Source organism: Furipterus horrens, unplaced genomic scaffold, assembly GCF_987537825.1.
Source record: "Furipterus horrens unplaced genomic scaffold, mFurHor1.1.pri manual_scaffold_2, whole genome shotgun sequence".
Taxonomy (NCBI): Eukaryota; Metazoa; Chordata; class Mammalia; order Chiroptera; family Furipteridae; genus Furipterus; species Furipterus horrens.
This window is the reverse complement of record NW_028327172.1, coordinates 209,648,451-209,673,531: the sequence shown is the minus strand read 5'-3', so window position 1 is coordinate 209,673,531 and position 25,081 is coordinate 209,648,451. Positions and strand designations below refer to the sequence as shown.

The window sequence follows — 25,081 nt, the reverse complement described above, 5'->3', positions numbered from 1 at the left end:
TCCCGGGCACTGTCTACCCAAGGTCTTCTCCATAGGCCCTTAACCTCCTTGAAGTTCTATTTCCTCTCATGCAATGATGATGATGGTCAGGGTGTTGATGCTGCTGCTACTGATGATGACACAGCTGGTGCTGATGACTGCTGCTACCATTGGCCAGGCGTCAAGCTAAGTGTCTCGTTGCTTCTCCAAGCTGGGAAGGGTGCCTCGCCAGACACCAGATCTTCCAGTGCCATAATCTGGGACTTCCCAGCCTCCCAAACTGTGAAAAATAAGTATTTGTTGTTTAATCTACCCATTCTATGGCATTTTTGTAATAGCTGCCCAAACTGACCAGGACAGGTGTTGTTCTAAAGAGAAAATAGAAGTGTAGGTATGATGGGGCTTCTAAAACTGCCATGTTTATGAATACTCTGTAACAGTATTCATTCTTCTGATTCTAATAATAGCCTAACAAAGTAGTTACTGTCAGTATCACCTTACATTATAAAATGAGGAAACTAACTCATAGTCAGTTAGGGAAGTTGGCCAAGGAAAGGTTGGCCTAAAATTCAAATGCAGACTGTCTGGTCCAAGGGCCTGATTTCTTAACCACTACACCATGGGTGTTTCTAAACATGATGATTATTATTGAGGCAGGACGTTTTTATTATTTATTCTTTTTAAGATTTTATTTATTTATTTTTAGGAAGAGGGAAAGGGAGGGAGAAAGAGAGGGAGAGAAACTTTGATGCGAGACAGAAACATTGATCTGTTGCCTCTAGTATGGGTCCCAACCTGGGACTGAACCGTAAACCCAGGCATGTGCCCTGACCGGGAATCGAACCAGCAGCCTTTCATAAGGTGGAATGACGTCCAACCAACTGAGCTACACAGGTCAGAACAAGGCAGGGAGTTTTTGAAGCACAAGGGCACAGTTCATGTCCTTCAACTCTTGAGTTTGGAGCTGGTCCTAAACAACAGGCAGATGTTTACTCTTCCCTATGGTATCTTCGCTCATTCTCCAACGTAACGATCTAAAAAATGCCCGGCTATTTCAGTCCCTCATTTGGAAGCGGTCTAAGAGATGAATGCAGAGACCCAAGAAGCAGCACTCAGTAAGTTCTTGAGTGTGTTTCCCAACTTGCAGCCTTTTTTCAGACAGGCACCTCAGTCTTTGGGGACGTGTTCATTCAGAGCAAGTGACATGAGCTGATGTGAATGGGTGCCCAACTTGGAATGCCAGCCAGCAATTACACTGGAAATCAGTGGCTGCCCCCCGCCATCCCAAATGCTTGACTGGAAAAAGCAAACCAAGGACTTTTTACACGAAGGCAGCCTAAGCAGGCCACCAAATTCAGAGGCAAGTGAGACACGCTGAAGAGGCAGGGATTGGCAGTGTTGGGAAAACTAACCATAACTATTACAATGTGTGGGGAGAGCTGAGAAAGCCCAGGAGTCTCCACGCCACATAGACAGTCAGGAGAAAGACCCACTGCATTCATTATAAGAAAAGAACCTGAAGCCTAACCTAGATTCAAAGATCATTAGAATTTAAAAGAAGCTTAAATGTCACATTAGTACAGCTTCCTCATCTTCAATTAGAAAAGTGATGGCCAGGAATGTAAGAGGCTTTTTCAAAGTCACACAGCTGATGAGGGGCTCTGCCTCTGTGCTGAGGATGCTGTGTGAGGGGACGATGGCCTCACCTGGTAGTGATGGAGCTCTGTGGGTCACTCCCCGTCCCCTCAAAGTGACCCCTCCCACAGGCACAAAGACCCTTTCTGGTGGGATTCCATTCTCTTGTGCTGCCTCCCTCCCTCCTGGCATCCACTCTGTACCCACCATCCTGACCTCTGGCTCCCCTTTAGCTTGTGCCAAGCTTCTCCTGCCTGGGGACCCCACACACACCACTTCCTGGGCCTGGAATGCTCTTCCTTCAAAGGGCTGCACTCTGCAGCCTACTGGAGCCAGCCCACCTCAGCTCCCTTTTAGGACTTTTGGGACAGTTGCTAATTTACAGTTAAATGAATTATATTAAAAACTCGAGACTTCTTAATGACTTTGTTCCATTTCGCTGTCATCTGTACTTGGGAGGTTAAGGCCGTTGTGTCTATGTGGTGGGACCATTACTGAATAGTGTACGGCTTTCCTGAGGCCGCATTCAGTGACTGCGTGTTGGTAGCTCGAATGTGGTCGTAACGGGAATATTTACACCACAGAAATTGGCAAATGCTACAAATCCAAGCCTGATTTTTTTGGTTATTTTGTTGTTTACAAAAGTGATGGACCAAAACACTCCCAATGCAGAGTAAGCATAAAAGCGTGTCATGTCTGTAGCTATTACGTTATGAATAGCACAACATTTGAGGAAACGTGCTTCTGGTAACTGAAAACCATTATCCTATTCAGAAGAGAACTATCTCATGCCATTGATGAATGAGTGAAATTCAGATAGTCATATCCGCTGTCACTTTCTTCTTATTCATTAATGTGACAGAAAACAGCCAACACCCATGTCAGAATTACTCTTGTCAATTAAGATTGCAATTTGGCTGTGAAAACAAGAGTTCAGCAAAAATCGATGAAAGCATTTGGGGAGAATTAATTGGCTACATAGAATTTATAATGAAGAGTATTGGATATTTTACTCTTTTCATAAACAGTGACTTATATATCTTTCTGGCAGTAAAATTTATAATAAACATATATATATGTGCTTTTTTTTTTAAAGATTTTAGAGAACCAGTTAGTAGACAGTTATCCACACACTAGTGGTCTCACTCCTCCACTCTATCTGGGTCTCTGCTCAAAAGTCATCTCTTCCGAGAAGTCTTCTCTGATCACATTAGTGTTGTCCATTATAACTCCCTGTCCCCAACCCCATTTTATAAAAGTCTCCACAGTATTTTTTCACTATATATTGCATATTAGATACACATCTGCGTACTTGTTTGCTACCTGATTCTTCCACTGAATTGTAAGTTCGAAAGTGGCACAAACAAACAAAAACAAACAAAACGTTTGTTTCGGACACTGCTCCTTTTCCCCCTGTGCTGAGAATAGATGCCCGGTACACAGCAGGCAATTAAACATTTTTGGAAAAACGAATGAGTGCAACAGGTCTCCTCCGGTTCTTAGGTAAATGCGTGGCATCTTCTGTTATAAGTGAGTGTAGGCAGAACACTAGACCCCTCTCACCGTGTTACCATCAAGAAGAACATTTGCCATTAGTCTAGAAGTCCATACAAGAAGGAAAAAAAAAAAAAACAGAAAAAAGATTTTATAGCTCTGATCATATTTTTTCAGCAAAAGATGACAAGATATACAACTATGTTTCTTATGACCTCTGTAAACAAAGCGAGGAAAGCAGAAGATCGACCATGTTCAAATCATTTTTAAATATCTCAATTTCCCACATAAAGCAGAGTTGTGCAAAAACAAAAACCCATGGAAAACATGTACAACATTAGGGGGTAAGACCAAAGGATGTCGGTAATTATGGTAATGCATTGGATACAAAATCTGCAGATCTTAAAGTCCAGTTTTATAGACTAGTTAATGAAAAGATGTTCAGAATATATTTTAAGGTGAAAAAGTGAGTCACAAAAAAACAGTGAAGTCCCATATATCTCTATTTATATATGATTTCATTAGTTCTCACATACACGTTTTCCCCAGTATCGATGACTCTAGGCTCTGAAGTCTCAATGTATGTTTCACAATAAGATTTTAACTTAGCATCTCTGTCAAGCCATTGTTGTCACTGCATATGAGCAAATATTTTTTTTGAAAGCATGATAATTTGGAGGATGGGTATGAACAACTTGGAAAATAATGGGAGAGAAAAATGGATCACTCCTTAAGCTCTCAAATCAAAAGGTGTGAGGTAAGAATTGGAGAGATTGTACATCCAAAAGGATTAGACACACATCTAAAGTCAACTTTAAAATTAGGCAAGCTCTACATAATGCAAAGCCTTCTCAGAGCCCAGGACCAATGGCATTTTTTAGGTACATTATTTTGTAGAAGGCTGTTGAACCAGTGTTTTGGGTAGCACAGAATTTATACTATATAGAAAATTGTAGACAGCTATAAATGAAGAACAATTCAGAAAAGTCAGACCCCAAATATGAAAAGTCTCAGGGATGCCTAACCAGTTTGTTTCATTTATCTTCCTGTTTATGTATGCATAAGAGTGATGTGGGTTAATAAAATAAAATCCTACGTGAAAAGAAAAGGTGCCATGAACTCTAAGACACAAGTCAGCTGGGACTGGCCACCGACAGCCAAAGACCTGCACATTATCAGAACTGGGCAGGAAAAAACCCAAGGCTGTGGTTCAGCGGATGCATCACAAAATAAGGGAACCCCAAATGGCCAACAGGTAGTCCCTGGAGAGTGAGGCTGACCAAATTAAAAATAGCAGCGGAAACTTTAAGGGAAACCACCAGAAAGTTTATACAAAAAAAGCCCATTAATACCATACAAGGAAGGGGGTTATGACTGGAACAAGGCTTCTGGGTGAGTGGCAAAATTCTGCTCTTGGTCGTAGGCAGATCACTTCATTCTAGCACCTGAAGCTCTACAAAATGAACCAATTGATTTAAAAATAAATTTTTAGAAAGTGCCATGGTTACTTGATAAAAAACAGATCCCGTGCCCAACTCCAGACCTTCAATACCAGAGAGTCTGAGAGCAAAGTCAAGGAATCTAAAAACCATTCAAGTTCATGGGGAAAAAAACCTTATGACTAATTTTATTTAAAATTATTTTTAAAAATCAACAGCATTTTAGAACGGATTGTATGTTTAGTCAGTACTAACATTTCTTCCCATTTTATAAAAGGAAATTTTGCCCATTGAGACTGTATCCAGAGCCATCTCCTGATCTAGATGAGATGAGAGAGGCCTAATTGCGGCTCTGCAGCCACTCAGAGCTCTTTACCAGAAAGGCTGGGACAGCCAGCAGAGTAAGGGGACATCCTGTTGTGGAAGCCCACTGCCAAGGTCAGTCAAAGGCCATCTACCTTTTGGGGATGGTGCCTGCCTTGTGAAGCAGCTCACATACCAGCAATACCATGGTCCACATAGAAAGCTTTAGAGTTTACAATGTCTCCTGCATCTTCCTCCTTCCCCTCTGACTTGAGACACTCAGAACCCTCAGCAATAGGTAAGGGATGAATTATAGGAAGAGAGTGAGGTTCACCAAGGGAGGCCAGATGCACAGAAGAGGTGAACTGGGGCTATGACCTACGTCTGTGCCTCTGGTCCCACCACCCCTTTCTGGGCCTTTACACACACAACTCAAAGCCATGAAGCCATGTTGCATTACCATGTTTTAAAGACACTCTGACTGTTTAGATAAATTGAGTATGGAGACAGAAATTCTTCTTAAGTACCCTATATGCAACAATTTCATAAGCTTTTAGTATTCTGGATCTATTTCTTTCTCTGAAACACCTACCGAGTTGATTGATAATTTATGCAAGGATGATCTGCTGCATTTAAATCTAGGGGTGCACACCTCTGCCCAGGTGTTGCCTTTAAATTTTTCCTACCTCATTTTCCATAAAGAAGGCAAAACTTGGTAGATACAAAAGGGTTACAGTAGCTAAAGCCTGAAGTTTAAAAGATAAAGAGCTGCTAGGGTCACCTGAATGTATCCCATTGCACCTGTTCTATATAGTATCTCCCTCTACTAATAGACGATTAAATGTAAAGCCTAATGTACATTCCATTTTACATGCAATATGGGTTAGTTACTGTTGCTATGGAAACCTTCACTTTTGCATTTACTGATTTTAATTCTGTGACATTTGCTGACTTGAGTACAATGTAAAGTTTATAAATATAACATACAGGTTTGTGGAGGGCTTTTTTAAAGTGTTCCATTTGCATAGATAATTCCATCACAAATCTCTAGGTACATTAGGGGAAAAGGCATTAAACTGATACCCACTAACAGTAATCAGCAAACAACAGGCCATTTCTGAAATAATAATGTCCATAGATCCTCAAAAATCTCCTTCCACTAACTAAATACCCTCTCTATTGTATAAGACTTGTGGCCACTGATTCAGTGATAATATCCCAATGTGGAATTTTTAAATTAATTTTATTTACTTAAAACACTTTTAAATCTCTTACCTCATTTTGCCTTTAATGTTAACCTGGTGAAAGAGACAGATGGCATAGACATGACAAAAGAAATGTCCCCGCTTTAGGGACTGCTTCTAATCCTTTGACTTACGATAGGAATTTCCAATCACCTTGGCACCTCTGGGTTGTAGCACAGTTCCCAAATGTGGGATAAATGTATACTCTACAAATGTCCCTACATTTTTTTTTGATTCCCTATATCTGTCACTTAACAAATATAGAACCTCAGACGCATAATCATTATGCAAAACCATCAAAAGTTATCTAGCGAATCACTGGGAAAGTAAAAGTCTCACTAAGAATTGATTGAACTGATGGACATTTATGATGGACACCCAACACTTCTGAGGGTATTCACAGAGGCTTGGGTGAACATCTACCACCCTGGTCTAGAACCACAGGGAAATAAATTATTTTGTGAGTCTTCCCAGGGAAAGCATGAATTCGGGTAGCCATACAGAGTCTGATATAACATACTGATAAAAAAAGAGCATGTACAAGGAACATTTTAAGTGTTTTCATCAAAATCCGTACATTAGATAAAAGAAACTAATTTACCAATATTTTTTGAGCTTCTATGTTGTGTCAAGCACTGCTAAGCAATCTTTCAGTAGAGAAGGGCCTATAGTACCTGAATTAGGGGAGAGGGGACATAGAAAACTATAATGCCATACTTAAGGCTTCCAGGAAAAAGGAAGACAGGCCAGCAAAATGGCAAATGGGCTTAAGAGAATCGCAAGAGCTTTTCAAAAACAAGAGGCACTTGAAAGAAAACAGGACCACTAATAAACAAGAGAAAACAGAGAACTAATAAGACTCAAAATCAAGGATGAAAAGGAACTCCGAATCAACCTTTGCTTTAAAAAAAATAAAAAAAATGTTGAACAACCTGGTAAGTAATGAAGATGTTGTGGAAGTGGAAGCTAATCAAAGTCAGCCAGGGGAAGGGGCTTGGGAGGAGGAGTTTGACAGAGCTGATGGACACACAGCCAGTTCAGGTGGATTCTGGGAAGCAGGTAGAGTGAACATCATTAAACTATATATTGATTTGGGGCTTGAGAATGTAGGCACATGCTGTTGACATGAATGGATAGAGACAAAGTCTAAGAAAAGTCTCTGCTCTTATTCTAGTAACCCTAGAGTGAGGCTGGAGACCTCTCTTACCCAACAACCTCGACAGCCGATCCATAGCCAACCACCGTCCCATCAATGCTCATCTGCCCCCCTGATGGGCTCCAGGTTGATCCAATTCATTGTCATCTTTTACCTGAAAAACTATAGTATTCTCCTCTAAGTTGTTTTCCTGAATCTGCTCAGCAGCCTGGGTCATATTTTCAAAATGCCCATTTCATGATGTACCCTCTTTCAAACCTCTACAAATTGCTCTTTCTATTGTCCTTAGGGTAACTTTATAAAGAGCCATAATCCTTAAGATGGACACTTCACAAACATAATCTGGCCTCAACATGGACCTTCAGCCTCAGATTGCTCCCTGCCCTCCCTGCTCTCTGCTCTCCAGACAACCTGGCCCTTACCTACCATGGGACCTTTGCACTCCCTTCCTCTCTTAATTGAGTTTATGCTTCTGGGCCTACTACTTTTCTCATATTCCTCACTCAGTCAAGAAATGTCTAGAGCATCTCTTCTGCACCTGACCCTGTGTTCTGCATTGTTCATACAAAGATGAGCCAGGCATGGTCCCTGAGCTCAAGAAGGCCACAGTGATGTGACACTCACAGTAGATTCTCAGTGTATACATGCTGGTTCCCACTGAGGAACCAAGGACCAAGTCATCAACCAGTGATAAGGCTTCAGCCATGGCTTAGGGTTTAACCAGCTGTAAAGTGGGGCACTGTCTGGAGACTCAATAGAATCACAATGTGAAAATCAGCTCTAAACTTGGACACACTCAGGTTCAAGCCATGGTGACCTTTGCTCACTGTGAAACCCTGGGCTAATTACTAACTTTCCTCATCTGAAAAGTCAGGATAATACTAATGCTTACCACACTGGTGTGTGGCTTGATGGCAACAATGATGTCAAGCACTGGCCTGTGAGATTGGCATGCAGCAAACATTCAATAAATGTACATACAGTATGATTATCACTGGTTCTGCTCTTGAATTTTTGAGAGTCACTTTTTTTCTCATCCAGTCCCCTGCCTTCAGTTATAGGGATTCCTAATTATTCAAGGCTTTGCATGATCTGTTTTCTTCCTAAACTTCTCTCAATATTATCTAGCTACATACCAGAGTTGTAGGAGGAGGATTTTTTTTTTTTTTTTTTTTAAGATCCACTAAGTAACGATCTGGAAGTTTCACAGAAATTACTATTCAGCTCCTAGGTAAGCATGAAATTTTCTACCCTATCTTCAGGCAACTTCTCGTGGCCTGTGGGAAAAAAGAAATATTTTTGCCATATCGTGGCATTTAAGTAGGCTTAGAGGAGTAGCCGTCTTCTTTCACCTCGCCCAGACTTCAGGTGACAATAGGCTAAAGGACCCACCCGGTTGCAGCCATCACTGGGCAGGTGTGCTGCTTGGCTTTATCTCGCTGGTTTGGGATCTCTCTAAGCAGCTTAATCACCCTAAAAATCACCAGATATGCAGCATCATCAGAAAGTTAGCAGTGCCCTAGATTAAAAACACTAGGACTATTTGGGTCACAACTTTATCAACTAAGCGTCTTAGAGTGTAAGTGTGCATGTGTGTGCATTCGCGTGGGTGGCTGTGTGTGTGTGTGTTTGTGTGTGTGTCTCGATACCACAGTCTCTGCCGGGCTCATTTCCATCCTCAATGTAATCAACAGCCTAGTCTTCCCCATCAGGGCACTTGTCACCCTTTGCAGTAAATGCTTGTTTAGTTGGCTTGTCTTCCCTACTAGGCAGGGAGCATCCTGAGGGCAAGGCTCTCTTGCAGTCCCTCCATCACTGAGCACACAACCAGAACACTCAGCACAGTCCGTGGTCCGTCCGAGGGATGGATGAGCCAATGCAATTCTACTGTGGACACCGCAGGGGGCCAATTGAGCGCTACTTTTTAAATGGTTCTAAAATCAAAGCCATAATAAAAGTAACAGCAGAGTTCTTTCTTCTCTCCTTTTCCCTGGCCTCCATAAAAAATAAAATAAAATAAAAAAACAGGAAATAGAAAATTAGGACTCCCCATCCGTTTTCTCCCTACCTCCCCCATTCTTTCATTATACCAACCATATCTGGTATCCCTTCAAGGAACTCCCCTGAGACCTGGTAACATTATATATGGTTGGGCTCCTTGGAAATACAATGGAGTGAATTAAGGCAGGGATTTCAGTTTCTAACTATAAATGTCTTGACATATTTTCCTTTCACAGAAATGCCTGGAAATATAATAAACTTTGTTTTAATGTTTATTCGTTTCAGATACAGTCTTTATCCCCCCCCTCCCCCCAATACAAATGCAAACTTTTGAGTCTTCCTGGAAAAAAATAGGTTTAAACCACCATCTCAGCAAAGCAGTTTTAAAAATAGTACACACAAGTGATCATTTCAAAGCCATTTAATGCACTTAGCCAATGGGCACTAACAGTCTTTTTGGAATAAACTGACACCTTAAGCTTATTTTCTAGTCTTGGTTAAGTTACAGTTTAACCTTTCTAAAAAAGAAAAAGGGAAAAACCTGACCATATGGGGCACCCATGGAACTCTGTAATTTTAGTACTTCCTGCATTTGCATTTTGAGGTTCCTTTATGGTGCCAGGAAAAAACAATCCCGGGCCTTCTTTCATGTGCAGGTTTTAAGACAACGGTGCCCAGAGCTTTAGCAGGCGTGGAGTGGTCCTCCAGCTCCAGCCATTTTGTGTGAAAGCAAGATGCCATGACTCAGCAAGATCCCTTCACCAAAGAAGGAGGGAGAGAGAGCAGGAGGCTGGATGGAGCCAGTGGGGAGCACGTGATTCACCTCGATTTTATTTTTTAATGTGTAGCTGAAAACAGAAACAAACAGTCCACCCTATGGGAACTAGAGACTCTGGAGCTGATGAAAGAACCTCGTTCGTATCTTGTCTAATCCAGAGCCATCAGAAAAGAAAATAGGCTCAGGAAAAGGAAGGATTTGTCCAAGGCCACAGGCTCAAGTTTAGGGAGGGAGGGAGGTGTGAGGAGAGTTCAGGAAACACCGCTAAAATGAACAGAAGTCCTTGGGGCCTGCGATGTGACATGAAATGTCACGGAGGGCAGGGGAGAGCCACCCGGTCTTGGCAATTTACCTCCATGGTGTCACTTACTGCTCAAGATGTTCCTCTGATGTTGGTCTATTGCCGTTCCCATTTTCCCACTGTGGAAACTGAGGCCCAGAGGTTCATGCTCCATGCGCTGGATGGGGTAGGATCTCAACCACCTCTGTCATCTCTCCCCCGACTCGCTGCTATATCACTGCAGGGTCCCTGTCGGGCTGGCTGCCAGCTATGGGAGTTTTCCCAGAAGCCACAGCACATCCTTCTGGTTTTCAGATTCTGTCTGGGCTGGGGACCCGGATGACCCATCCTCTAAAATGGCTACTACAATTTTCATGGGCCACACCTGGTGGACAAATAAAGTGTTCCTGGGCGACTTACAGACATTTGGCTTACAGTAATTTTGCATCTTTTTAAAAAATGCCGTGAAAATTCATTCTTTGCTTCAGAGGTACTAGGCTAAAAATAGCTCTGTCAGCCAGCAAGTGTGTGTAATTTTTCCCTTGTGCATCTCCCATCCACAGATCCCTCTCTCTCAGCAGCCAAATGTGCCCCAAGACAGACTGCCAGGCCACCCTCCACAAAGTGACCAGAGTGACCTTGCTCAAAGGCAGATCAATGGTTTCAGTCCCCTGGCAAAACAAACATACAAACGGAAATCCCCTCATCAGTTCCCTTTGCCCAATAGAACCTAATGTTGATTGAATCCTTATGACATAATAGTAAGGTACATGGGCCAGGTGCTAGTATAAGCGCCTTAAAGGACTTCTCTCATTAAATTCTTGAAAACAACCCTATGCGGTGGGGACTTCTGTTGTATCATTTTCCAGATGAGGAAACCAAGGCAAAGAGAAATTAAGTGATCATGACAGGGTCCTGTTTGTACTCACTAGTCTAAAGTTAAAGAGTCTAAAGGATAAGGACCAAGACCTTCACAACCTGGTCCCTACTTTCTCTCCGGGTTTATCTGCTACTACCCCCACCAACCCCACCCTACACATATGTCCACACCATCATATACATATTCCGGACCCTACTCCCTGGTCATACAAAAATCCTCAATTTTTCTCCATCAGAACACCACCTTTCAAGGCCATTCCTTCTGCCAAAAACATACCACCCTTCTCAAATTGCAAACTCCCACTCATCATCCCTCAAGACCCTCCTGCCCCACAAATCCTTAGCCCTTAATCCTAAACTATTTCAAGATAGGGATGTTGCCCCCTTCACCTCTAGACCAATAATATCACACACTGTAGACACTGAGTATCCATTAAACAAGTCATAAAAATAATAATTAACACTTACAGGTGTAGGCACTATGCTAATCACTTTATAAGAATTATCTCCCTCAATCCTCATAAAAACCCAAAGACATAGATTACAACATTATCTGCACATTTCCCATGAGGGCAACCAAGGCACAGAGGGGTAAATCAACTTATCCAAGCTCACACCACTAGTAACGAGAGAAATAAGTCTACACAACTCCGGAAGGTAATCATTTAGTGCCGATGCTATGGTAGGGGGCAGTATTATTGCACACCATGGCTGCACTGTGACAGAATCATCTGTGTATGAGTCTTACTTATAAAGTGCACACTTCCCATAGAAAAACAGTGATAACTCAGAATCGAGTTACAAAATGGCTGCCTCTGTGAAATATGCCTTTAAAAAAACGACTGCTACAGGCCACAGAGAATGTCTGTTATCATGAAGAATACAAACATTGGTAAGATAGGACCTGACCCCAAGGATCTCTTCGATCCAGTAAGAAAAATAGGATAACATTGCATTCAGCTCGTGACATAACCCAGTTTATGAGATATCACTTTTCTCCTAGAATTGAAGATAGATCCTTCAAATGGTGTCATAAATTACTCTGCTATACCCGAACCGACCGGTTTTATGTGTTGTTAACTTTTAAAATATAAACATATGTGTAAATAATTCAGGCAACTCAAAATTGTATTTTGAGAACATAGTGAAATACTCATAATTTGAGTTAAAAGAGCCAGTCAAAAGGGTGCTCAATAAGTTCTTAAGCATGTAAACATTGACATACATCTTTGTGTGCTTAGATTTATACACTGAGATGTTAACAGAAGTCTTTTACATAGAATTAAAGACAATTTGTATTTATACCTTTGTACATTGCTGTGTTTACAAATACTCTATATTGAAAATGTACCATGTTTTCAAGGTCAGAAATATATTTAAAGCCTATGAAACTTTATGTTAAATAAAATGGCAAGGAAAGTAATCACAAATTTGAAAACAATGAAGGTTAGTGATGTGTGTTTCAACATGGACAGCATGATGCTAAAAACTGATACCACCTGAGGCCATTGGGAAACCGAAAATGGAGAACGGGGTCTGAAACATGAAAGCTTCTGCAGCGTTGAAGTACAAATTCGTGGTTGGTCAGAGTGTTCAATTTGGTCGGCTCCCGATTATTGCCTTGGCAACTAGGGCTATGGTTTTAAAAACCTGAGACCCCTTGTGTATCAGCAGCACTGTGTAGTCCAGGTAAGGCCCCCTGTATCTGATTTCTGTATTTCCAAAATCAGGGGCTTGGGCTAGATGATCTCTCATGTCTATTCCGGCCCTGAAATTCTAGGAGTCAGTGAACTGGGGAGCGGTAGGCTCCCTCAGATGTTCTCCTCCAGGACCTTTCAAAAGCAGGTGCTGTGCACCAACTGCTTAATTTCAATTTCAAGCAAAAAATTCAAGCCAACTGCAGGGTCATTAGGGCTAAAATCATAAGGCCTGAGACGAGTTGTGTGTGTCTGCACCGCTACATGCTCAGCCTTACTTATTACTTCAGCTTGATTTTAGCTTTAGTCTCATACCCATTTCAGGCTCCAGATGAAATCCTAAGGAGTCCCACGAAATGATCTATATCAGGAAGCAAAATTTAGCAAGCCCTACCCTCTCCAAAATAATGTGTGTGTATGCAAACAATTTAACATTTGAGCTACATAAGATAGTTCTCTAGAAAAGCTGATTAAAAATCATTAGTAGGCAAGGATGTGGAGAAAAGGGAACCCTCGTGCACTGTTGATGCGAATGCAAATCGGTGCAGCCACTGTGGAAAACAGTATGGAATTTCCTCAAATAACTAAAAATGGAACTGCCTTTTGAACCAGCAATTCCGTTGCTAGGGTTATACCTGAAGAATCCTGAAACCCCAATTCAAAAAACCTATGCACCCCTATGTTCATAGCAGCACTATTTACAATAGCCAAGTGCTGGAAACAGCCTAAGTGCCCATCTGTAGATGAGCAGATCAGAAACTGTGGTACATTTACACAATGGAGTTCTATGTAGCAGAAAGAAAGAAGGAACTCCTACCTTTTGAGATAACATGGAGGAACTAAAGAGAACTATGCTTAGCGAAATAAGCCAGACAATGAAAGAAAAATACCATATGATATCACCTGATACAGGAGACTAATAAACAACACAAACAAATGAGCAAAATTGGACCAGAGGCATGGAAACACGGAGCAGACTAACAGTTACCGGGGGGGGGGGGGGGGGGGGGGGGGGGGGTAAGTAGGGGAAGGGTTTAGTAAAGGAACTAGTATAAATGACCCATGGACATGTACAATGAGGTGGGGATTGACTGTGGGAGAAGGGGTGGGCTGGGTGGGGGGGAGCAATGGGAGAAAAAGTGGGACAACTGTAATAGAAAAACAATAAATAAATCAAAAATTTTTTAAATATATATTAGTAATGTGGAACTCTAAATAAAAATCTCAGGTGACCTGGTCAATGAAATGAAGTATAAGAACGTATGTGTAATTTAAAGAATTCAATTTGTAAAACCAAGGAGGCCCCACACTGAAATTAGGGGGGCAAATCAGCCCATTAGAGTCAGGTCACTTTCCTACCCATCAACCCGATCCCTCTGGCCACAAAGATGCCACAAGACACTCTCAGCACATCGACCATCCTACCCATGTGCATTTTCACTGGGTGAAAGAGTAAGCCACGAGGTGTCACAGTGGATCAATTGGCAGGGCTGTTATCAGTCCAGACACGCAGTGGGTATTCAGGCTTCCGATCAGTGCTGACACAGCTCTCTTGGAGAAATCCATGCCAGGCTGCATACTGAGAAGTGCACCTCTTTAGACAAAATGGCCGGTCAAGGCCAACAGGTGTGTGCTCTCCTGCCGCCTTGGGGCCCCCTTCGGATGGCCCTGCAAAGGCATTGGTATACAGGGGACCTTTCAACGTTCTGCTGTCTCCCCTGAGTTCTTACATAGGGCAAACCCCAAGTATAGCTTTTCCCAAAAGGAATGGAGAGAGCATGTGTCTCAAATATCAGCCAATTCTTAACAATTAGCCAGAGGTATGTCTGAAATCATTTGAGACCACTGGGTCCCAGATGTTAGGGAAGACCGTGGCCACCGGAAGTATGTGCCCACTGTGTCATCACAACTACATTAAGGTGGAAACCCCTGATTGCATCACCACATATTATGCGAACGCCAAGCCCACACGTCCTACAACATGCCATTGTAAGTCTGGTTTATTAAATGGAGTATGCTACTGCAGGGCACGCAGAAATATTTTTAAAGGCGTTTGAAGAAATCAAGCAAAGTTTTGCATTACTTCCGCTGCTTAATGGGCTGATCCGGGGGAGAGTAAGGACAGCGTAACCACCATCGCAGCAGAAGCAACAGCAGCACGCGCTGCACGCCAGGCACTCCCCACGCACCAGCCGCTCACTCCCAACAGAAAACTGGGGCTAAGGAAATGGAGGTGCAGAAAGTCAAGAAACTTCCCTAAGTCATAGATCAACTACGAGGCAAAGCCAGGACTTGGATCCAAATTTTGACTTATTGTTAAGTCCTACTTCAGTTCAGATATTTACATTCCAGGCACATCACTCTTTTCACTCCAAAGGCGAAAACACTGGTGGGGGAAAAAAATGTGCATATTTCCCAACCAGAACATGCACAAACACCATCTCATCGGAGCCAGCACCTCTCTCTCTCTCTCTCTCTCTCTCTCTCTCTCCCACCACCACCACCCCCGCCACACAATTAGCAAACACAAGGTTATTAGAGACCACAACAGCATATACTATATAACTTCCCATATTCTGTTATGCAAATAACTTCAAATGAGCTAATGAATGGTCCTGAAAGCACTTTCCTAAAATGCAAAGTGCCCCAGGAAACATAAGATAGTATCAAGATTCCTACCACAATTCATGACTATGGGCCCCCAGGCAGATAGATCCAAAGAGGGAGGAGTGGTGGAAATATCAAATGAGAAAAACACTAGAATAAGTACAAATATTGTATGTTTAATCAGAACTCAGATTCCCAACAGATTCACATACGCAGAGGGCAAAATCCTCAGGTCAACACTTCCTTGGCAGCAGAAATTCTCCTTTTCAGGCTTCCTTTTCCTGCTCGTCTGGCTGAGCATTGTATCCGTGAGCACTCACCTGGCTAGCAGGCTCATAGGTTCTTTTCCAAATGTACAGGTAAGTCATTGTTGGTAAGATTCAAGGCAAATTCCTCTGCCAGTCTGGATAGTGCTGGGACAACTTAACTTGCCTTATTCAGCAGCTGTATTGCCCATATCAGCTATGCGCTGTGGAGCACTGGGACACAACCTGAGCAAGACAGAGCTGGTCTCCCCACCCTCCCGAAGCTTACCTTCTCTGGAGGACAAGCAGACAGTAGGGAAATAAACTACAAGCAAGAAAATACCAGCTGGCTCTAATCTCTGTGAAGGAAACTGTCAGGGCATGTGATGGAAGGTGAGTGGGTAGGGGGCTAATTTTCATTGAGTAGATCAAGGGAGAAGGGCTCTCTGGGAAGGGGACATTTAAGCTGCTCCCCACCCCCCCTCGCCCACCGAGGAACTGCTAAGTGCCAAGGCTCAGCCTCCTTGCCATTATGTTCTTGGAGATTTTTGATTTCCTGCAAATAAAGGCAACAGCATGTCAGATTCTAGTGCACATCAGAGTTGCTCATACGTCTATGGGTTCTTACAGAAGAATCTGTGTGCCCACTCCACCACTGAGGGCAAAGGTGTTGAGACGTGCATGAGCCTGGCATGTTCAGGGATCCACAGCAAGCCCCTGTGGCCGGAATCTGGTGGAAATGCGGCAGGAGAGAAGGCGGGCCGTCAAGAAGAAACAAATAAGAGCCTTAAAGCTGCAGCAAAGACAGAAGCATAGACACATGGGACAGACAGACAATTGTGGGAGAGGCTGGGGGACGGGATGAAAGAAGGGGAAGGATTAGCCAAAGAACACATACGTGTGATGCAGGGATACAATAATGTGGGGACTGCCTATGGGGTGGGGCTGGGGGGAGGCGAGCCAGGGGGAAAGAGCAGAGACCACTGTAATAGCATAAACAATAAAATACAATTTTTGAGAAAACTACAGCAAAGAGTTTGAATGTACTCTGGGTATGAGGGGAAGCTAGAGCAGCATTATCTGCTTTGCACTTCAAAAACACCACCTTGGCTGCTTGTGGGGGCCAGAGGGTGGGAAGAGAGAGCCTGAGGACCACAGGCTGGGGCTTGTGACATCACCACAATAGGGCAGGTGCCTCCTCTTGTGGGGCAGAGCGGGTTGGGGGGCTGCCACCGCTTTCACTCGAAGTCTTCGGTTCTTAATTGCAAGACTACATCTTCAAATCAGGCTGCTCAACGTGGAAGCAAACCTCCGCCCTGCGTTGGGAGAGGAGTGGGGGTGGGGGGGGGGAGTGAGAAGATCCAGCCGCTGGGATGCTGCCTCCCTGCGCCTCCAGTCCCTGGCCTGTTACATGCGGGCCAGCACGCGTGCATCTTGGGCCTGGGGGTAAATCAAATGGAGGTTCATCTTCTCTCCAATAACTGCCAGCCGTTTAGAGGCAATGGCCTCACAGGTCGCTACGGGAGGGTAGAAAGGAAACACCACCCTCTGCAAAGAACCGCGGAGACGCCCGATGTGGAGAGACCGCCTCTGGGCAGAGGATCCCACCAGTATGTATAGTGGGTACCCACAGGCTGCCGTTCTTTCCCTCGGTGCCTTTATTGTCCCGAAGATTCCCAACTGATCGCCCGCACAGGAAGCCAACCCTGGTCCAAATTCTACTTCTAATTGCATCTCCTCGCATTTACATGTGGAGGGGGCGGCGCCCGCAGAGGGAAATCTTTTTTCTAGTCATCCCTCTACGGCTTAAAACGATTAAAAGACCGTCTTCCACAGAGCACGCCTGAGAAGAGTCGAGCGCTGGATGGAAACCTAAGTATTTTCTAAGTAGAATAATTAAACTTTTAGATGACTGTGCATAATATTCCACAGCAATACCAGTGGTTTTTCCGATAATGCTACTTCAAGGAATATAACAGATATTCATTCAACAGACAGTGTGATTTTGGTTCTTTTTTTCAATAACCAGGGTCTATGTTTGATCTCTGGCTCCATCCTTTGGAAGTTCACGTGGTTCTTTTTGAAACGAGGCATTTGAGAGACAAATAGTCTAACCAATTTAGGTGGATGGGGTCAACTTTCCAGCCACTGCCAAAGGCAACCTACCCTGGGGGAAAATGAATGGATTCACCTAATAAATTTCCATACATAAAACTAGAATCCTAGCTATTATTTCTTATCTTAGGAGAGGTGCTATAGCAGAATAGTTAACAGCATAATCCCTAACACTAAACTACCATCTGTGTGACCTTGGACAACTTACTTCATCCTCTGTTTCCTCATCAGTAATGATGCAGATGTTAACAGTACCTATCTCAGGAGGCGATTATGACGGTTAGTTACATAAGCTGACCAAAAGAACACACTTAGGTCCTAGCTGGTGTGGCTCAGTGGATTGAATGCTGGCCTGTGAACCAAAGGGTCACTGGTTTGAGTCCCAGTCAGGGCACATGCCTGGGTTATGGGTCAGATCCCCAGCTTGGGGCATGCAAGTGGCAACCATACATCGGTGTTTCTCTCCCTCTCTTTCTCCCTCCCTTCCCCTCTCTCTAAAAACAAATAAATCCTTTTTAAAAAGCACTTAGCACCATGACCCAACAGAGATTAAACACTCCGGAGATGCTAGTTGTTATCACCATGACTGCCTTTCAGAAATGTGCACACTTATCAGTCCTTGGGTACACGCAGACGACATTGTGTACTAATCTATCACAGCACCTCACTGTGCAAGTTGGTTTGTACGGCTCCCTTCATTAGCACATTGTAAGTTTCTGGATGACAGCAAACGTCTTCATCATCTCTATATTTTCAGACTCTGGTATGGTCACTGCCAGAAGTATGGGAATTCTTGAAGAATGATGGCATTTTGTTTTAAATGTTAATAATTGCCTATGTTTGGCTACATGCTGCTAGAATTAATTTTTTAAAGAAAACAGGATCCAACTACTAAAAAAGAAAAGAGAGCAAGGAAGAAAGAACAGAGGGAAGGAAGGGAAAAAAGAAGGAAAGAAAGAGAAAGAAAGACAGAAAAGAGAGAAAGAGAAACAGGGAGCAGGCAGGAACTAACAAAGGCGTAAGTACTATCTACATCAGTAGAATATTTTGATTTTTAAAGCTCTGTTGTCTGACACTTACAGAGATTGTTTTCCCAGATCAATTATGTTTTGAGACCCACCAATCAAACCCAAATAAGTAAGTTTATGAATCTTACATTGACGAGGTATATAGTTGAATGTTTGAGGTTGTTTGTTTTATGTTTTGTTTGCTTGTTCAGAAAGGGGGTATTCTGTGTTCCTTGTGAAAAATGAGTTAATGTGGACAAATGTAATAAAAGGAGATTTATAGCCCTGTTCTCCATACAATTTAAATTAATTTCTTTCTGAAACCCAAACAAAAAGCTAAATGCATAAAAAATTCATACAGTTTTATAACCTATATCATAATTTACACACCAAAAAGGGAGAAATTTAAATGTGCATTGATTTCAGGCAGATAAGAATCCGTGTTGAATGTGAGTTGAGAGGGCTTTCTTTTCCCTCTGTGGCCTCCTACGAATAGTTAGTTTGCAGCAATTTTTAATTAAAAACAGTTCCCATAGTAAGAAAATGGAAAGAAAAAAAAAAGACCTCAGGAAAATAAAACCGGTGCAGGAGTCCTGCAGGGTGTTTTCTGAGGCCAAGTAGAGATCTTGAAAAATAAGAGTTTGCAAGTTCTCATTTTTAAAACTGTGCTTTTGGTTTCATTTAACATTTTCAAAATAGCTTTCCTTACCACTACCAGGCCCCCCTCCCCCACTCCTCACCAACCCCCGTCAAAAAACTTAGAAAAGTTCTGTGTTTAACACTGAAAATCATTCATATGCCTCTGAGTAACAGCAACATTTTTCTTCCTAAGTTTCTAGGGAAAAACATTTCCCAGTTATCACAAAGCACTTTTCCCATCCAAAATACCTAATCTCATTTTAACTAGACTCCATCTGAACATCGATGATACTGAGCTGTTCCATGAATAAACATGATGTTACAACTTGAAACCCTGTGACTGAAGTATGTAAAAATGTAGCCCAAAGAAAAGACTGGGAACCCCCGACCCCTCCTCCCACACCTGCCCCCAGGGAGTTTGAGAATTGAGCTGAGAAGGGGTGAAAAGCAGCAGATTTAAATTTCAAGGTTTTCAAACATTTTTTACGTTCATATTAAATCCTGTAAAACTAAAAACTGTAATTCTAATAAAATCTTGGTGTGTACAGCTTCCAACTGCAATCAGTTTTCTCTTCTGGAGTGGGGCATGTAACACTGATAAAAGAAAAAAAAATCTCAAAACAGAAGAAATGCAGATGGAACCCACCCTTCTGTGATGTTTGTGGTATTTTATTAAAATGAGCATCCTGACATGAAAAAGCATACTTAAAAATCTTCATTAAAATGGAGACATTTTTCATCATTTGAATAAGGAAACAGGGCACAGGAAAGTTATCAACAACCGGATTTTTACAACTTAAAGTTTCTTAAATTCTGTAACAATCCAACATTAGTTAAATCCCTCCACTAAAAATGAAGGTCCCTATGATGTGCTCTTTATTTTAAGTGTATTTTCATCTCATAGCACAAACCTCAGGAAGTTTTTTTAAAAATATTTTTTGTTATTCTTGAAGCGTTTTACAAAACAAATTCTGAACTCTTTAGAACATATTTTCATATCCTATCTGACGGTACCCAGTGTGCAGCGTGAAACGATACAATTGTGCAGTTCTGTTCTTCCGGAATACATTTGGGGCAGCAAGACCATTTGAAGGCTGGAATTTTGGAAGACAACAGGTCAATTCGTGGTGGCACATGCAACAGTGAATAAAACCCCCTTCCTCTGCCTGGGAATTACATGACCAACGGTGTGACGCAAATCTGTTTCTCTTAACTTCATTTATAAAGGGGGGAAACACCCATCCATTTCTTTATGAAATTTTACTGAGATTCTGGTGTTGCCAAAAGAAAAAAAAAAAAAAAAAAATTATTTGCCAGAACAGCCGACAGCATTTGAAATGTTTTTGGTTGTTGCTTTTGTTTGCTTTGCAATGCATCCATATTCTTTTAAAAAGAGATGAGGTTCTATAATCTCTTAGACCTTTGGGTTTTTTTGTTTTGTTTTGTTTTGTTTTTGCCATAAAAATTAGGGATCTAAATTACATTATGATAAAGTAAGTGGAGAGAATGTGAGGGAGGCACTTTGAGGGGCATGGGAAGCAAGTGCCCACAGCAGCCTCAGGGGTTGCCATGCTCCCACAGGCCTCGCAGCTATGTTTCTTAGGCAAGATGTTAATAATTTCAATAATCGAGTTCTCCAAGGCTCTCTGCCCCTGCATCTCCTCATTCATGGGTCCATGGGCTACTTAACAAGTGTTTATTGAGCACCTACTTGGTCCCAGGAATTCCTTGCTCCAAGGGCTAGCTTCCAACAAGACTGGCAGGGTCTCTGTCTTTAAGATTTTCACCACTATTACCCATATTATTTCTGGACCATTTGTGATTTTGAACTAAATACCAGGAGCAAAGAAACAAGGTCTGTGTTCTGTATGCTCGCTCACAATACTTTCTCATACCCAAGAAAACCAAACTGGGACTTTTGCGGTAGCTGAATTTTTAAACTCGAGGGCACTACAGGTAATTTGCAGACGAGGAACCAAGAGCCATACCAACCAGTTAGTAAATTACAGAAACAAGTTAGAAACAGAATTAACGCCCAATCTAATGCTCTTTAAACTAAGACTGCTCAGCTTCTGAAGGGCTTTGATTTGACTTCATTGGAAGAAATCCATAAATCCCCATGAGAGAATGCCCTGGGGGTCTGCAGTGGAAGGTGAGTAGAGAAACACCAGGGTTCTTCACTCCTTTCTTTCCTTTCCATAAAGAAGGAAGGTTCCAGAAAATTCCTCCAGACTTGATTACAATTTATTCATCACAAAATGACTAGCTACAATGCCTCTCTAGCCAAGTCTATGTTCAAAAAAGAATGTGGAGTTGAGAACATTACTCACACGTACATGTGTGGCCGCTATTAAGGGTCAATGAAATGATGGGAGGTAATATAGAACCCGGAACCAGGTCGGGTGCATAGGTTAAATTCTGAAAGTAATTGCTCAACAATCTCTTTGATTTTGTGGGTGAATATACTGGCAACTCTTGCTGGGTATTACTGTATTTTATCCCAATCAATCCCTCTGTCTCAGAAAAACTTTATCATAAATAATCATCTTTGGTAAATACACAATATTATAACTTTTTCATGAAACGTTATTTTTTTCTCAACGTTTTCTTTTCCAATTACAAACCATAATCAAGATTTAATATTTAATGTGACTATTTAAATATCTTAGGAGCAATTAATTATATGATTCTCTCCTTTTTTCATATAGAATGAAAAAATGTATGGCCTTCAGTTCATGACATTATTTACTGCTTGGCAAAGAAAAAGAAAGTACCAGGGCAATTATTTGGTCAATTAAAGAAAAGATCTTAATTAAAGGGGCTAAATGTATGAGGTTGACTCTAGAACACACCAAAAGAAGAGGAAAAAAAGGCGTTCATACTGCTTTTTTGTCCTAGCCAGAGAGGTTTACATAAATTTTCAAGATTTGTCATACCAAACTTTCCTCTCCAGGTTCTTGAATGGTGAAGCAGTTTTTTCCTACTCAGATGAAACATTTAAAAGTAATACCCTGTAATGCAAAAATGTTAGGAATACCTGAGTTAAGCTCAAAAAAAAAAAAAAAAGGTAATAACGTGCCATTTTTAAGAAACACCATAAATGGGGGACTTTTCAAAGATTTCCTCTCACATGTGAAATAAAAGTGAGGACCTTGTTGCATCCTGAAGATTCTGATGCAGTCAGGATGGAGAAGTCTCCCAGGTGAATCTCCTAGCTCAGCACTGGCCAAGTGATAATTAAGGGGCAGAAGGAACACAGATACCAGAGCAACCTGCCTTCTGTGCTATAACCAAGGAGGACGGGGGAAACCACCTCTTTCCCCGACTCCTCAAAAACTTTCCCAATGTGAAGTGGACACACGTTATTTTTAAATCCTGTTGCTCTTCAAGAATTGAGCCATAATGGCCCATGGTCTCTTTTTTAAACTAATCATATTTCTAAGACATTTTTACCCCCAATTTATATTGCAGTTAATGTGTGCATGAACCATTAGGCATTTTCTATCCTAATTTTGAAAGAAGGCTACGACCACCACAATTTAAGGTTCCAACACACAGTTGCCAAGGTCTGCATGAAATCTACAAACTGTAGCACACAACCACACACACAAATCTCATTTACTGCTAACAGCTCACCACTCTAAGCAAAACAGTTTATACTTCTGTAAAGCCACTGACTTCTAGGGAAAAGCAACAATATCACCATTTACATTTAGCACTTAAGAGCTATTAACATATAAAGAACACAGCAGTGATAAAGACTACCCAATTAAAGAAACCCAAAAACATCAGTCCTTGTCCAGCAGTTAGCCAATCAGAAAGCAGGTCACATCTTGTTAGCTGTATTAAATACAGTAAACGTTAGGAATCCTCCATGGTTCCGTTGACAATTCAAGCAAGTGTATTTTATTTTAGCACACAGCCTTAGCTGAGTTCCTTTCCAGAGTTGAGAGTCAATCTTTAAACTAAAATTCCACCAGAGCTCTTCCCTAAAAGTTCTTTGCCATCCACGCTCCGGGTGTTTGAGCTTCACTGAGAAGACCGAAACCCCAGCGATTTCTACTTCCTAAAGTAACTTTGGTGCACCTATAACAAACTCCTCCTCTCCAAACTTCAACACAAAGCCCCAACTCCCAGGCAAAGGGACAGCCCAGGAGCAGGACCTGCCAGCTGAGGCAGCACAGAGGGAAAGTCAACTGGCATTAAATATTTAAATTGCAGGAGGCAGCCCGGAGTTTTGCATTTAGAAAGTTCTGAAACTGCTGCTCCCCTCTCAGCTCCCAGAGTTGCCCGCCCTGGAGGCTGAGGCTCCCCTTCTCTCAGGCATTAATCACAAATATGCAAAAACTCAAGCTGGCTTGAACGTAGAGCTTAGCTCCTGAGGAAGGTAGAGCTCATAGGAGACACTCCCACCAGCGACAGGACGGAGTCAAGAACCCCCTTTCCCCAAGCAGCTGGTTTCTGAATTTAACAAGAAAACCAACAAACATGTGTTCCCCCCAGGGCTAGTTCTGAAAAGTCCGCGGGGTTTCCCTTCTGCCCCTCCATCTCGATTTTGATGACTAAAAAAAAAGACGAACGCGGGTCAAAGCTGACTTCTTCTGGGATTTGTTAAAAAATTATTTTGCCAGATGCAAATGATTCCCAAATCCCTTGGAATTAGATCTCAAGACACGCTCACGGGACTGACCCCGAGCCTGCACACCCCGGAGTTCTGGGACAGCAGCATTTCTGGGGACCCGGCATGTGAGTCAAGTGCTGGGTTGTCTGTCTCAAGATTCCAGCAGCAACTGCCCCAGCTCCAAGAGTTGCTGCGCTTGGAAACCCAGCGTTCAAACTAGTGGATTCATCCTGGCGCTCATTTCCACCTACGTGGTAGTACCAAGTGGGACACTTCCCACCGAATTCAGCCGGCAACCCCGGGAAAAACCCGTGCACCATTTCATAAAGATAAAAATACAAAAACATCCACGAACACCCGCCCAGGGGTGAAGTACTTACCTCCGTGCGAGACTGCAGTCTCTTGTTCATCTCGTAGATTCGGTACTCTGGCTGAACCATGTATGGTGTGTGCCTCCTATAAAATGGGCCGAAAGGAGAAGAATAGAAGGGGTCATGGGGCGTGCTGGACATCTTGCCTGCTTGTCGAAAATCAAGCGAAACAGAGTATCAGTAACGTCCATGCAGAGCACATGGGCTGTGTTCTTCGCAGTACAAAGTGGACGCACGCACACGCGCTCACACACACACGCAGAGGCAGGCAGGCAGGCAGGCTGAGCACACTGGCTGGGATCTGCTCTCGGAGCCCTCTATAGCGAGCTGGAGGGGAGCGGAGCCAGAGGAGGGGGGGGGGAGGAGGAGGAGGGAGGCAGAGCAGGGAGAGGGAGCGAGCAGGAGCTCGGGAGAGGAGGGAGGGCGGGAGGGGGGACGGAGGGAAGGAAGGAGGGAGGGAGGCAGAGGGAGGGAGGGAGAGAGAGAGAGAGAGAGAGGAGCTGGATAGCTTTAGGCACCACTGCTTGTTTTTAAAGAAGCAGTTTGTGGAGAGGTCATTTCCTGTCCACACTGGAGACTAGTTCAAAAATA

The 25,081-nt window shown here is 42.6% G+C and overlaps 1 protein-coding gene across 8 annotated transcripts in view; it reads right to left on the bottom strand.

Annotated features, from left to right (window-relative positions):
• LDB2 (LIM domain binding 2) overlaps positions 1 to 24,814 on the bottom strand; it is a 324,577-nt gene extending 299,763 nt beyond the window's left edge. For 4 of the 8 annotated variants that reach the window (XM_090267047.1, XM_090267050.1, XM_090267052.1 and 1 more), the window contains exon 1: positions 24,500 to 24,814. In XM_090267047.1, the coding sequence (XP_090123173.1) occupies positions 24,500 to 24,631 (132 nt within the window). In that variant the 5' untranslated portion in view covers positions 24,632 to 24,814. The remainder of the gene's footprint in view (positions 1 to 24,499) is intronic. The other 4 variants (XM_090267043.1, XM_090267045.1, XM_090267044.1 and 1 more) reach the window with 1 other exon arrangement.
• Between the last annotated feature and the right edge of the window lie 267 nt (positions 24,815 to 25,081).